General features: G+C 41.7%; 1 protein-coding gene across 2 annotated transcripts in view; it reads right to left on the reverse strand.

The window, feature by feature from the left end:
• Positions 1 to 15,572, reverse strand: part of PFKL (phosphofructokinase, liver type) — a 905,205-nt gene that overhangs the window by 667,429 nt on the left and 222,204 nt on the right. For both annotated transcript variants that reach the window (XM_044060589.1, XM_044060587.1), the window contains exon 2: positions 3,992 to 4,065. In XM_044060589.1, the coding sequence (XP_043916524.1) occupies positions 3,992 to 4,065 (74 nt within the window). The remainder of the gene's footprint in view (positions 1 to 3,991; positions 4,066 to 15,572) is intronic.

Raw genomic sequence — 15,572 nt, forward strand, 5'->3', positions numbered from 1 at the left:
CTAGTGGCATTCCTCAGAGCTTAGTACTGGGACCCCATCCATTCTGCATCTACTTTTCAGATCTCCAAACCACTAACCCAGACATACAGCTAACTAAAACTTATTCAGCATCCAATGCTGTGCTACTATAGATAGGGATAAGCTAAACAAATCAAACGTTTGCTAGAAATGGACTTAAATTAAATGCCAAAAGTGCAGCAATGTCACATGTAGTAGCAAATCATAACAGCAGTTTACAATAAAGACATCACCACACTCCAGACTGACACAATCACAAGTGATCTCAGTAACTTTGTAAAACACTTCCTCTCCTTTGATCACCAAACGGCAACAACAGTCAGGAAATCCTTCTCTCTAGCCCAATTAATAACTAAAGGTATCTCACCCAGGTTAAAAGAACTTATCATTGCTCTATATTCTGCCCTGATAAGACCAACCACTGAATACAATGTCCATATTAATATGCATCTCTCTAAACATATCACCCAGCATGAAAGACCCCATAGGTTCTTAATTAAAAAGATCACCAGACTAAAGACCTATAACTACCAAGACAACTTGTATTCTGTCTGTTACGGTTTCCTGCATGTAAAGTATGTCTAGCACTCTGTGCTATCAAGAACCCAACTCTCTCTAATCTCCTACATCTCCATGAAAGAAATATACTCACAAACATTAAAACTAAAGACCTGACTCAATAAATTCACTCACAAACACTCAAATAGGCTTGAATCTTTACCAACAAATAAGAAATACCTGAAGGACCGATTTAGTATTCAGTCCTTCCTCATCTCTGGAATAATTTTCTCTTACATGTAAACCAGAATGTCACCCCTGCCTTCCTTTAAGGCAAACCTGGATGGGAACCTGTAAATTTATCTCAGGCCTAAGTTCTTTTACCTTCCTGGAGGCAGGAGACAGAAGTGTGGGTATTCGCAAGGTGATTACGGTCCACAGACTGACTCTGCACTGTAAATTCTATGCACCTATGAATCTAGTAAACCCAAAAGTCATACACACATACCACTGAGGTAAATAAAAACAGGCATCTCAAAAATAAAGGAGTGCAAAACTTGAGTCTCTAGAGTAATAAACCCACATAATCCTACACATCTGAACTATTCATTGATATGTGTATGATCTGTAGCACACTGTTTGCATTTTAATGGCTTTTTATACACCATTTCTCAGACTAAGCCTCCTTCTACTTATGATATGCTGATGAGGTACAGTATATGTGCACATACTCAACCAAGCCTGATTTATTAAGCATCAAAAATAGTAATACTTGTGTGCCGCTGTGAATTCCTAAACCAGTGTGCTGAAACATTACTATTTTTAGGAATAATATACATATCTTCCATAATGTCCTGGTAAAGGCGGTCCTGTAAATATCTTTGTGCACACATTTCTGTGTCTTGCCAATGTCTTCCTGGCATGTATCTCACTGAGGAGTTCAGCTTTCTTATCTCAACACTGTATTTCTACCAAACAGTGAATGAAAGCAGAGCATGTAAACCATACATGTAAAAGGCACAGTGCTTATAATTATACCATAACAGCTACATCTCATCACAAAGCTACACTGTCATTACTTCATGCACCTATTATGGCTCTCTGCTTGGCTGTAAATTTACCCATACTGTCACTGCCGTTGCTAAGCAGCGAACACAGACACGCTGTACAAAAATCTGAAAGCCTTCACTGCTGCCCTAATTCTCTGTCTGTGGAGAGAAGACATTTACAAAAAACATGCAAACAAATGCATGTCTGCCTCTATTTACCCCTTAAGGTCTTTTTCAAAAATTTAAAACAAAATGAATTATATTAAAATAATTACTAAATTAGTATGCAAAACAGGTAACTACTGCTGCACTTAAAATCTGTGGATCACCAAATGCTGATGGATAACGGACTTTTACTCCAAGTGACCTTTTACTCTCAGTCACACATAGCAGCATTGTATCCGTTTTGTATACTTTCCTCACCTCTGCTATCTCCCACCTTCTTTCTTATGGCCTTGAGAGTTAAAGTTTAAGATAACAGTTTCCATTGTTGCAAATTCCTTTTCAGATCTTACTTTCTTGTTTGTGATCAAAAAAGAATGCTCATTTCCTGTATCCTTGTTGTATTATAATTTTCAGCTTTCCAAATGGAAAGAGCAACTTTTTTCCATCTAGTGCCTTGCTTGTGTAATCATTTTCTCCTTTCTTTGAATGTAACTAAAACTTTGGCACTGGTCTTACTCGGTCATATTTTGGTTTAAGCAGAATTAGGCAAATGTTTTAGTAAACACAACCCTTCAAACAGTACTCAGATTTGTAACAGTTATGTTCATGTCTGACTTGTACTGCTGACATCTACATCCAAAAATAACTGCTAGTCACTGTAAATGACAGCTTTTTAATTATGTGTCGCATTACTGTTATCCTGTCGTCCAGCAACAATGCAGCTATTCAGCCTGTCTTAGAAGCTAAGCCCACAGGCCACTATACTACAGGGAATAGGGAAATGCATGTTTACAATTCACAACAGAGAGAGTCAACAGCAAATCTGACAAGATGTTCATTTCCATATAGACAGAGTTGTGAATGGTGAATGCCTGCTTTTAAAAAGCATGCAGAACACCCATCATTCTTACATAACTCTTACAGCACAGAACAAATTTAAAACACTGGACAGCACCTACTATTTGCACAATAAGTCTGAGCACATCAGACCAAAATACTTCAACTGACAGCAAGGGAAGTTAGGTGACAGATAAAAAAAGTCAGTAAAAAAATTCAGTTTATGTGTTCTGTGTGTGTGTGTGTGTGTGTGTGTGTGTGTGTGTGTGTGTGTGTGTGTGTGTGTGTGTGTGTGTAAATAAGACACTATAAAGTAGCTGCCATGTTTTTTGCAGACCTCTGTGGGGCCCTAATCAATTAAAGGAAAACTCCACCTTAGAACTCAAATATATTTTTTTCGAGCTATTTTAATATGTCAAAATCACTCCAAGTGCTTCTTTTACAATTTTAATGTGTTTCTCTTAAAATGGCGGATGATGGGGCCTGCCTTGGTAACTTGATCTTAAGTTCTTGCTTTCCTTCCTTCTTCCCAGAATACATTTTGAGTCCTCTTTTTATGACTCATGCCAGACATAAGGAAGTGGTGCTGTTTTCTCATGCCATTAAACTATAATGGCAGGACTCTGAAGCACTGTCATCTAAGCACACCTTCTGTAAAAGAGCTGTTTCTTTGTTTACCTGACTGAGCCTCATTTATCTGTCTGCCAGAGCTTGTTCTGTTATAAATAGCTGTTAGCTACTTGCAGCAAAAGAAAGCAGATAAACAGTTTTTGTAAGACGAGTCTTTTGTAGTCCTAACAAACTTGATAACCCCTCCCCCAAACTCTCATGCTAAGGTGTGAAAACTCTCACTGCAGTAAAAAAAATATTTTTCTGCCATTGTTTGTATAATATATGCCTGGCTTAAACTAAGCAGTCAATTATAAACTACTTGGAGTGGTTTTATATCAGTACCCATAGATGAAGCTAATGTCACTTGCCCAGACAGCTATTTGGGATACTATGCAGAAAATTTGCTTTCCTGTGCAGCATTACTGCAGTGGAGGGTTCTCCTTATCCCTGAAGTACATGAAAACCCACAGCTTATTCCATAAGTAACAGGGAAGGGGGGCTGTAGCCCCTTATGTGTTGATGAGAAAATGTGCCTCCCACAGGAACTTATTACATCAAATGAACTTTCAATTCCTTTTCCATTGCAATGTGCTTTTATTGTAATTCCATCCTACTGACTCTCCTACTGCCATTAAACTATAATGCAGTTCGACAAGACCAGGCAGGTAAAGGAACACTGCATACAGTACACACTACCATGAGCTTAATACGTGTATAAAAGATGCATACATTTCTATAAGCATAATTTTTAAAGTAACAATGTACAATATTCAAACCAATTAATCAATAAATAAATAAATGCAGTTACATACCTCATAAATCAAATAAACTTTTGCTCCAACATACAGGCCCATGCGGGTCACTGCACGAACTGCTGCATTCATACCTGTTAAGCAAAATGGCGAGTGATAAAAATGTCAGTGACAGCATAGGTAGGCAGTATATACCACAGTACAGAGGAGAAAAAAATCATGCAATGATCTAATGCAGGCTATGTAGTTATACTCTTCTTGCATACTCACTAGTATATGCTGCAATGCAGGGAAAGTACAGGTGTGTACACTTACCATAAATGTAGATGTTCAAGTGTATTCACTGTTGCAGTCATCACATCTGGGTTATCTGCTTGCAGTAGCCCTCAGTCGGCCTGATTATCAAAGTCTTGGGTCCTGTCTTGGGTCCTGCGTCGGTTGCTGTCTCATCTTCCATGACGTCAGGTAGTCAGGGGTATAAAGCATGCAGCCGACGCCATTACATCAGTTTTTCTTGCCCCAGATGTCAGGTGCCCCCCTTAATGGGAAGCAATTAAATATATATATATAGATCATACATACATACATATATATATATATATATATATATATATATATATGTACACACACACACACACACACACACACACACACACAAGGTTATACCTCCAAAAAAAAAGCAAATACACCAAAAAACTTTTAAGTATAGTAAAGGAGAAAAGAGGTACAGCCAAAAGAAGTCAGGGGGCTGGAGGGAGGGTAACCAAGACTGCAACAGTGAATACACTCGAACATCTACATTTATGGTAAGTGTATTCACTGTTGCAGTGAATAAACTCAAACATCTACATTTATGGCAAGTGTACACAACTGTACTATGTTCTTCATGTTTCACTGTTACAGTCATCACATTTGGGCAGATTCCCAAAGCGAAGGATGGAAGGTGGAATTTAGATAGCATTAGGACCAGCTATAAGGCCCTGCAAGACTGCAGTGGCAAAGCCAGCTCTGGATTTTAGAAAAAATTGGCAAATGGTAATGCTTGGTGAAAGTATGTACAGAACTCCAGGTAGCACCTTCTAGGATGTATCTGGTAGGGACACCTCTGAGAAAGGCTGCAGAGGTAGATGCAGCCCTGGTTGAATTGGGTCTAATCGCCTTTGGGATAGGTTTTCCATGGTGCTTATAGCAGAAATGAATGCAATGGCCTATCCATTTAGATATGGTTTGCTTTGAAACAGACTTCCCCTCTGCCCCTACAGCAAATGCCACCAGCAGTTGTTCAGATTTCCTTTGAGGTTTAGTCCTGTCCAAGTAAAATCTAAGTTGTCTGTGCACATCTAGGGAGTGCAGTATCCGTTCCCCTTTGTTCTGTGGATTAAAAAAGAAAGTGGATTAGAAAAGAAGGTTGGCAAATGAATGGACTGATTAAGAGCCACACTGGATACTACCTTGGGCATGAAAGAGGGATTGGTCCTGAGGGACACCCTGTCCACATGAAAGATGATGAAAGGCTCCACTGCCATAAGGGCCTGTAATTCAGATACCCTTCTTGCTGAGGTGATTGCTAAAAGGAAATCTGTTTTCCAAGAAAGGAATTTTAACTCTGCAGTTGCAGCTGGCTCAAAAAGGAAGAAGAGTGAGTTTTCCAATACAAAATTAAGACCCTAGGCTCTCCTGGATGGTCTTAAGTTTTTGGCCCCTCTGAGGAACTGCTTGACTAGTAGGTGAGAAAAGAGGGGTGGGTCTGTGTTGTAATGAGGGTTGGGAGGGTGGCCTAATGGTTAAGATGTTTGCCTTACAAACACAAGGTGCAGGGTTTGAGTCTCACAAGGGCCTAATTGGCTAGGCTTAAAATGGCTCGCAAGGGCAGTCAGCTTAGTACTAACCTATGAACCTATGGCTGAGGTGTGAATTTTGATGGAGGAAAAGGAAAGGCCCTTGTGAAGCATCTCAGTTAAGTATTGAAGAATATGAGGTAAACTGGGTGCTGCTGTGGCCATCCCTTGAGTTTGGTTCCAGGCACAGAATCTTTTCCATTTTTCAGCATAAGATTTTCTAGTACTAGGCCTCCTTGCCTCCAAAATGACATCAAACACTTGTTTACTGAGGGATGGTAACAGAGAGATTAGGTAATTAGCCAGGCTGCCATGTTCAGGGTTTGAAGCTGGGGGTGCAGAATCTGGCTCTCCTGTTGAGACAGCAGGGTAGGGGTCTGAGGTAGGTGCCATGGGGCCAGCTGTGACACACTGCGCAAGAGGGGGTACCAGTGGTGGCGTGGCCAGTCTGGTGCAATCAGTATCATCCTTGGTTTGTCCTGTTTAATCTTTAGTAGTACTTTGGAGAGGAGAGGCAGAGGAGGATAGGCATAAACTGATAGATTTTTCCATCTGAAGGACAGAGCATCCACTTTCCAAGCTGGTCGGTGGGGGAGTCCTTGTGCAGAATTTGCCCAATTGGTAGTTCTGGGGGGAAGCAAATGGGTCTATATCTGGGATCCCCCATTTGTTGAGCAACAAGCTGAAAATCTTTGGTTCCAGTTTCCATTCGTTTGGGTCCATGAAATTTCTGCTTAGTTCGTCATGCTCAGGAATTGAGCCTGTAGATGCACTTGATAGCACAAGGCTGTGTTCCACAGAGCCATGGCTAGTCTGCAGTGGGGATAAGAATAGGTATCCCTCTGCTTGTTTATGTACCATATAACAGTGGTGTTGTCCGTCTTTACCATTAATTGTCCTGGAAGAATGTGGTCCTTGAAGGCTGTCACAGCATTCTGTACGCCTAGCATTTCTTTTTGATTGATATGCAGGTGCATTTGACTTGGGTTTCATTTGCTCTGAATGCACTTCCCTGCCAGGTGATCCCCCCATGCATACTCTGATGTGTCTCTGTTGTTAGGGTTTGGGCGGCAGGAGGTAGAGTGAATGGTAGTCCCTTGTTTTGGTGGCAGGCCTCTGCCCACCAAAGGAACTCTAACCATAGGCAAGGTATGATAGGAATCATTGCTTCTAGATCCTGAGAATGTTGACACCATAGGGCTTTTTAGATACCAGTGTAGTTTCCTCATATGCAGTCTTGCATATGGAATTAGGAGAATGCAAGAGGCCATGAACCCCAAAGCTTGCAGTATTTGCCTTGCAGATAGCAGGGTTTTTGTGGCCACTAGTTTGAAGTAAGTTGTCAAATGAATTTGTTTCTCTGGCGTGATGAAAGCCATCTGGGAAGTTGTGTTCAAGCTTGCTCCCAGGAATATAATTTGTTGACAGGGTACGAGCTGTGATTTCTTTTCGTTCAGCACAGCTCCTCGTGGTGTCCTGCAGAGTTCTACAAGCAGCAGAGAGTGAAAGAGTGACTTTCCTGGATTTATAAGTATTTTTTCTGGCTTTCGCTCAAATTACTGCATCTCGACTGCATTTCGCTTAAAAAACAGCTCTGCATATTATTTTTACTGTACTTGTGTTGAATTCATACTGTAAGCACGTTAAAAAGTTATTTTTTGTTTAATTTAATTGTTAGGCTAACAGACTCAAGTGCGCTAGCTGTCTTATAGCATTTACTGTTTGTTACTGTATCTTTTTCTCCTTTCTCTGTAAAAAAAGAAAAAAAAACAAAAAAAATATCCTTGTTTTCCCGCTTTTCTGAACTAGAATAGTCCAGTCTTCAGATTTTGCTGATCTCTGGGCTTTGTCTTAGTTCCTGTGCTATCTATATCCTTATTTGGATAAGAGGAAGCTTCTTTGTTCACCAGTGGGAGTGGGGAGCACTGAGCAACCTACTTGTCCCTAGAGGATTGGTTCCAGCCCAGCAACTTGTAGTTTATTGGCCATTTTGGGTCAATTCCTGGCTCTTTTCAACCCCCTGCTATAAAGCCCGCTTTTGCGCACTTTAGCGCATTTTAGTGCAAATTAGCGCAAAGTTGCTCATAGAGCAGCATAGGGCAGCGCCGGTTAATCAAGTTTAAACTATTTCTGGCTCCGTAAAGTGTACTCTTCAATTTTTCCCTTAGAACTGCTCTACTTGCAATCTAAACAGCCTATTCTCTAACTGAAAAGCTCAGCACTTGCTCCTAAAGCATTTTTTATACAGGTAAAGCACTCAAACAAAAGAAAGTACTTCCTTCACCTAAATTCCCTTGAGTACCCATTTCCCAATAGATCCTTTCTGACTCAGTTACACAGCAATCCTTTTCACAATTCTAGCATGTCGAAGGGTCAGTTGCTGGCATCCTCTCCTGTTCAGCTGGTGAATCTGGGAATCTTGAGGCAATGTTACAATTGCCTCATGTACACAGACAACCCTCTCCTCCTCCCATCAAATACAAATATATGCGAGAGATGCAACTATATAGCCAAACTGGAGGCTGAGCTCTCTCAATTCAGTACTGGCAAGACCAGGCAGGAGGAGAAGGTAACCACGCACACCACAAACCCAGTCTCACATAGAACTATCACAACTGGAAACCAAACACATAAACACACAAAAACATACTCGGAGGCGCTGATTAAAAATCTACCAAAACAACAGAGGCCTCCAAAGCAGATACCCAAGCAACCGCCACCTCAAGACATAGCACATGCAACACATAGTTCACAAAGTCAGTGTGCTAAACAGTCACAGCCCTTAAGGCCAAACAACATGCCAGACACACTTGTAATAGGTGACTCCATAGTCAGACACACTGACGCCCCGCTCACCAGACTGAACAAGGATAAGGTCACAGTAAGCTGCCTGTCGGGAGCTAGAATCCGCCACATAACACAAGCACTCAGGTCACTCCACAGCAAGTACAAATATGACTCAGTCATTGTACATGCCGGTGTGAATGACCTGAGATGTACCTCCCTGGACTACATGAAAAGAGACATAGAGGAGCTCTCTGATTATGTAGCCCAGGCCGGTATGACCCTGACCCTGAGCAGCATCTTACCCTCACCAAGAATGATGCCACAGTACAAAGACAAAATGATCAGTTTTAACAATTGGCTTAATTACTGGTGTCATTCAAAGGGGATCCAATGCCTGTCTGCTTGGGATGACATGCTAGACAAGCCACGCTGCTTCGCAAGGGATGGCTTGCACCTGTCACCCCTGGGCTTCCAGATATTGGCCAAGGCTGGCTCTTGCCACCCCCAAAGTGCCTTTTTTAGGCAAGGCTCAAATGACAAACCTACCTCCCTAGAAAACACAAGTGGAAAAAAAATAAGGGTGATGCTGCTCAATGCCACAAGTCTAAACCTCAAGATGCACGCCCTCGAAGCCCTCCTCAGTATGGAGAACATCGATGTCTGTGCAGTGACTGAAACCTGGTTCAAGGCTCCTGAGAGCACCCCAGCACTATCAGGTTTTACCTCATATCATGCTTTCTGGCCCCAAAACTTGGACCGAACCACAAAAGGAGGGGGAGTATCCATATTCATCAAAGATACCCACACCTCCAGGTTAGTGGCAACGCACGAAGCATCGGAGACCATCCAGGTGCAACTAACCATAGGCAAAACTGCCTTACAATTTGTAACATGCTACAGACCACCCTCTCAAACTCAGGAAACTCACACAGCTTTCCTGAAGACACTGGAGAGTATGAATGTCTCTCCAAATACCATCATATTGGGAGACGTCAACTACCCAAACATAGACTGGGAACATTACTCAAGCCCAAACACCCTAGCCCAAAGGTTCCTAGAATTCATAAACTCAAATGCGATGGAACAACTAGTCACCATTCCCACAAGAGGAGACAATATACTAGACCTGATCATCACAAACATGGGGACAAAATGCTCCACACCGGAAGTATATCCCTCATTGGTAAGATCAGACCATAAATTAATCTCACTGGAAATCCACATCCCGCCCCCACCCCTGCACAAAGACCACAGTGAAGAACTTCTCAAAAGCCAACTTCACACTTCTTAAGACTGAAGTGGTATCCTTCAAGGTCCCTGGGCCAGTGGAAACCACAACCCACACTGCTGAATCCTTTGCAAATGCCTTCTACGGGCACCTTCAAGAATGCATGAATCATGCAATCCCAAATAAAACCAAGACCCATTCCCTCAAAGGCAGGCGCCGGTCTGGTGGACCCCAGCCATAAACAAACTTTACAACAGAAGGAGGAAGCTACTACATGACAGAGCAAAATCCCTAAATGGGAAGGCATCTCTGATCAGTACTAGCAAAAACTACGATCACTCATAAAATCATCCAAGGCCAACTTTGAGAGAAAAATCGCAAAAGACACAAAAGACAATCACAAGGCCTTCTTTAGCTATGTTAGAAACCTGGGTGGAAACTCCCAGATATGCTCAGAGTTAGTCCAAAATGACAATAAATACACTGAACCCACTGACATTGCCAACATTCTGGCAGATAGGTTCAGTGCAAATTTCTCCTCCCTCCCCAAAAAGGAGAAATAACTATCCCAGCAGAGTGTAGCCTCCCTAACATCTCAGACGCCCAGGTGAGAGCCGCCCTCTCTAAAGCTAAAAACACAGCATCAATGGGACCGGACGGTGTCCCGGGCTGTGTGCTACATGAACTCCAAGAGGAACTAAACCCAAACATAAGGCTGCTGTTTAATCTTAGCCTTACTACAGGATATGCACTCCAAAGAGTGGCGTACGGCAACAGTGGTCCCACTTCACAAAGGCGGTGCTTCTACGGACCCTGGAAATTACCGCCCCATAAGCTTGACTGGTCTGCAAAGCTATGAAGAGGATCATAATGGAACTCATAAACAAAGACATTGGGGACCTACAGACATTAGATCCTACCCAATTTGGCTTTGTCAAGGGCAGATCCTGCCTTTTGAACTTGGTCGACTTTTTTGAAACCGTCACTAAGGCCATTGATGAAGGTAAGGCAGTTCACACAGCCTACCTTGACCTTGCAAAAGCCTTTGACACAATACCACACTCGGGCATCATAGACAAACTCACCAGCTTAAATGTAAACCCATATGTCACGAGATGGGTTGCAAACTGGCTCAAGGACAGAACCCACAGGGTCAGAGTTGCTGGAGCCATGTCAGACTCTAAGCCAGTCACAAGCGGTGTCCCACAGGGCTCAGTCCTGGGACCCCTCTTGTTTGGCATTTATTTTTCCGAGGTACAGGCAAACATAGGAGGACTGTGGCTGACAAAGTTCGCAGATGACTGCAAACTGGGCGCCATAATTGATACTCCAGCGGACACAAACATCCTTCAGAGAGGACTCATAGAAACGGATAATTGGTGCCAGAGCCATGACCTTAAGCTTAACGCCAAAAAATGTATAGTCATACCCTTTGGGAAAAACAAGGTACCCACAAATTACCACATAGGTGGTAATCCATTAAGTACGGAAGAGGTAATCAGGGACCTAGGGACCCAGGTTGACAGTAACCTCTCATTTGACACACACATTGCCAAAGTGGTTAGGAAGACCTTCTATATTGCCCACCTTATCATGAAGGGTTTCACATCTAGATCAAGAGAGGTCATTGTGCCCCTGTACTCATCTCTTATTAGGCCAATGATTGAGTACAATGCCCCATTTGGGATGTATCTTACCCGACACCTGCAGCAGTTGGAAAGACCCCAAAAGTTCCTCACCAAGAGGATAAAGGGTCTTAAACATATGTCATATGCTGCCCGACTGAAAAACTCCAGCTCTATTCAGTCGCATACCGCCTACTCAGAGGTGACCTGTGCCTAACGTACAAGGCCATGTCCAATCCGGAATTAATGGACATGCTCCACCTCAAAAATCCAAATCCATCAGAGCCATGAGAGCAAGAGACTTAAACCTCAACACAGAAATAAATAGGACGTGCTGGAGGGACAGATTCATAACCCAGAGGCTCCCTACACTCTGGAACAGAATCCCAATCCATGTTAGGCAGAGCCCCTCACTAACTCTATTCAAGAGAAGTCTTGACGAGTGGATGGGAGATCGTAGGTTTACCCCGGGGGTCATCTCTGTGTCACTACTAGACAGAGGCACAGTAAACTAAACCCTAAATGGGAGTAGTATTCTCATCCTAAGGGGTGGTGAAAGCCACACACACTCTGGCTAGGCTTTTAAATGCCCTAGGGCAGATAGCCTAGTACGAACATATGAACCTATGGTGTACCCCAGAAAAGTTAACACCTTTTGTACAAATGCCAGATGATTCAGAAGTATGTCCTGGCTTTCTGCCTGAATTAGACAATCGTTCAGGTATGGGTATATTTGAATATTTCTTTGCCTGCAAAATGCAATGACTGCAGTTTGGCACTTTATGAATACCTTGGGTGCAGTAGATAAGCCAAAGGGTGTGCAGAGAACTGATAGTGCATGCAGCCTGCTTTGAAGCGTAGGTATTTTCTGCAAGATTCCCTGATTGGGATGTGCAGGTAGGCTTCCTTTAAATCCAGTGTGTTGCCAACCAGACATCTTTGCCTATCATGGGAAGCAACTGGTGAAGAGTTAGCATCTTGAATTTTGGAATCACCAAAAGGTGTTTAGGATAGACAGGTCCAGGATAGGACGCCATGAGTTGTCTTTCCTGGGTACCAGGAAAAGTCTTGAGTAGAAACCTTGTCCCGTTTCCTCTTTTGGTACAGTCTGTATAACCTTTACTCTTAAAAGAGAGAGAGCACTTGCTTTTGAACCTCTGCCCACTGATTTGGGGGTAGATCTGGCCAACCGTTTGGGGTTGGTAACGTGTGGAAGTGAAATCTGTATCCCTGGGATACTATATTTAAAACCCATTCGTCCTGGGTAATGAGTTCCCAGTTTTTGACCTGCAGAGCAATCTTTACCTAAAGGAGCAGTCAGTTGAGAAGTGCGTGGAAGTTTTAAAGTTAAGTCATTGAGACAGCTTACCAAATTTCAGGAGTTGGCTGACCGGCACTTGCGAACTGCTTCTGCTTCGGGCACCGCATGGCAAGAAAGACTGATGTAATGGCGTCGGCTGCATGCTTTATACCCCTGACTACCTGACGTCACGAAAGAGGAGATAGCAACTGACGCAGGACCCAAGACTTTGATAAACAGGCCGACTAAGGGCTACTGTAAGCACACAACCCAAATGTGATGACTGCAACAGTGAAACATGAAGAACATCTGCAGACTGAAAGCATTCTGTAAGCAAAAGTGAGTGCACAGAGGAAGTACAACCAAACAGTCCATCTTATGATCTCACAAGATGGCTAGCAAAATCAGATGGTATCTGAGAAGGGGTTAAAAACCCAGTATTTGGCTGCAATGCAACTCCACAAAGCTAGTGGACATTTTAAGTAGAGGTGTCTGACCCACAATGAGAGAGACTGAACTGTGTATACTACATATCAGACACATGTACAATGATGATTTTTATAGTAGTAGTTTTAACAATGGTGTATTTTACTTTAAGGATAAAAGGGGCCGTGTTTTTGGCACCATTTTTTAAAATAGTTGTAAGAAGTTCCTTACAAAGTGAACAAAGGCACTTAAACTAGTGTGTTTTTTGATGTAATAAATTCTGGTTCGTAATTCCTAAGTGGCATTTTTTCTTTTTAAATGTTTTTTTTTCCTTATGGCTGTTCAAGTGTGGGGTTTTGGCTATGGGATGTATTTTGGTGGATTATTTTCAATAACTGGGTTTTCAGTGTCTTGGCTGTAGAACTATATGTTCCATTTTTTTTAACTCTTTATTTTATTAAGTTTTACACTTCCTCTTGGTAATTTGAACTGTTTCAAGGCATATTACACCCACACAGGAATAGCACAATTACTTAATCCTTGCTTATACTTTATAGCTTAATTCAGGTACAGATGGCAGATCACCTCGTTTCACTTCCCTTTATCTCTAACTGCTGCACCGTTCAAATAAAAATCAGGCATGACTTTAGTCTAACAGATAAAATCCATCACTAGGATAGATTAAAGCAGTATAACAAAACAAACAAAAAAAAAAACAGAAGGACGGGAAGAGCCTGAGTGCAAGACCAAGATGATAAATTAAAAAGCAACTATTGCAGGAAGCACTCTTCATAATTTCAGCTATGACATACTCTAGAAGCAGGAATCAAGTCTCAGAGCTTGTTTGCATGGCATGCATAAAAACTGGTTCAATCTTTCCCTATAATTAACTGATACTACCCCTAGTCCAGTGATGCAGTCAACACAGATTGGCAATCAATGCCACTAATGTCAGTTAATGCAAAGATAAGCAAGGTAAAATAAGAAACCCAAAGTGGTCTCAATAGTGCATAAGCAGGAGTCTATTTATTCTACAGGTGAACCAGTGAACCAAGCTCAGGAATGGATCTGAGCAACTGGCAAGGCTGTCGGGGGGGGGGGGGGGGGTAGGATGAATTAGCCAGTGGACAGTTCTATCTTGGGGGGGGGGGGGGCTTTGAGGAACCTGATGCCTATGCAATTCTAGTACATACAAGTAGCCTGGCAGGGCTTCTCAAAGTAAAATGGGTGGTGATGTTTTGTCTCATTCCATTTTTAAAGTTAAGGGCAACTAGTTGTAAATAAAATAGTCGTTTGCATTTTTATGATATATTTGATATATTTCTTAAGACCAATGGTTCACTTTAAAGTTTTCAATTTATGTTTTGTTACAGGTATAAAAATATATCAGTTGGGAGGTAATGTTTTCAAACAAATATTTAAAAAAACAGTTTTTGTATTAGTCTTTTTTATCTACAACTTTAAATATTTTTTTTTTAACTGGGTAGTATATTTAAGAGTAGAAGTGACATATCAAATGTAATTAGTTCTGAATAAGTTCCCTTTACAATACTTGGGGAAGAAAGCACTTTGCTTAAGTTAATTTATAAACATGAAAGCTGTTTGTATTTTTTTCCTGGCATCCGTGGCTTTATTGCTCTTCTCACACAGCTTGGCTTGGTTATGCAGTTTTGTTTTGTTTGACACACCTAGTGGTTTGGTTGTAATTGTTGTATTGCCTGTGTACACTGCTATCGGTCTGATTTTTTACGTGTATATCATTTTAAGAAACAAGTGTGGGACTGCAATCAGAAATGGAAAGTTGGCATAATGGTTAAGGTGTTTATCTCACAGGTGCAAAGTGCAGGGTTTGATTCTCACATGGGGTAACTCGCTAGGCTTAAAATGGTTCACAAGGGCAGTTAGCCTAATACTAATCTATGAACCTATGAAGTACTCCACTGGATATATTGTACTTTGCATCAGAACAATGTCTGAAACTTGTCCTTCTGGGATACGCACATTACACCAGTAATTAAATCATAAATTAACAAAGAACATGCAATTCAGCTACTATGTTACCAGATATCTGGTTACCATGTAATCTGGATTATTGGGAATGCCAGTCACAGTTGCTGTTAATTGTTTTCTGTAACATAAACCAGTTTACTTCATTGCTGTGCTAACAAGCAATTGCAGAGGAAAAATATATTTTTTTGATCATGAAACAGCTAACCAATTAACACAGCTTCTGGCACAGCTTGTAAAAATTCATTATTTCTCTTAATGCATTATAATTATACAGTAGCTTGTGACAGCCTCTACGCTGACTGAAGCAGGCAGGGCTTCAGGCAGTAACTTCAAAGGATTTTCTAAATGTTAACAGTGGAACAAATTATTTAGATTGTTGTCCAAAGCTCACATTCCAGACTTGGCACTGATCAGAAAAGGTGCCATA

The sequence above is a fragment of the Protopterus annectens genome, chromosome 2.part0 (assembly GCF_019279795.1).
Source record: "Protopterus annectens isolate FY-2018-M chromosome 2.part0, PAN1.0, whole genome shotgun sequence".
In the NCBI taxonomy this organism is placed as follows: Eukaryota; Metazoa; Chordata; order Ceratodontiformes; family Protopteridae; genus Protopterus; species Protopterus annectens.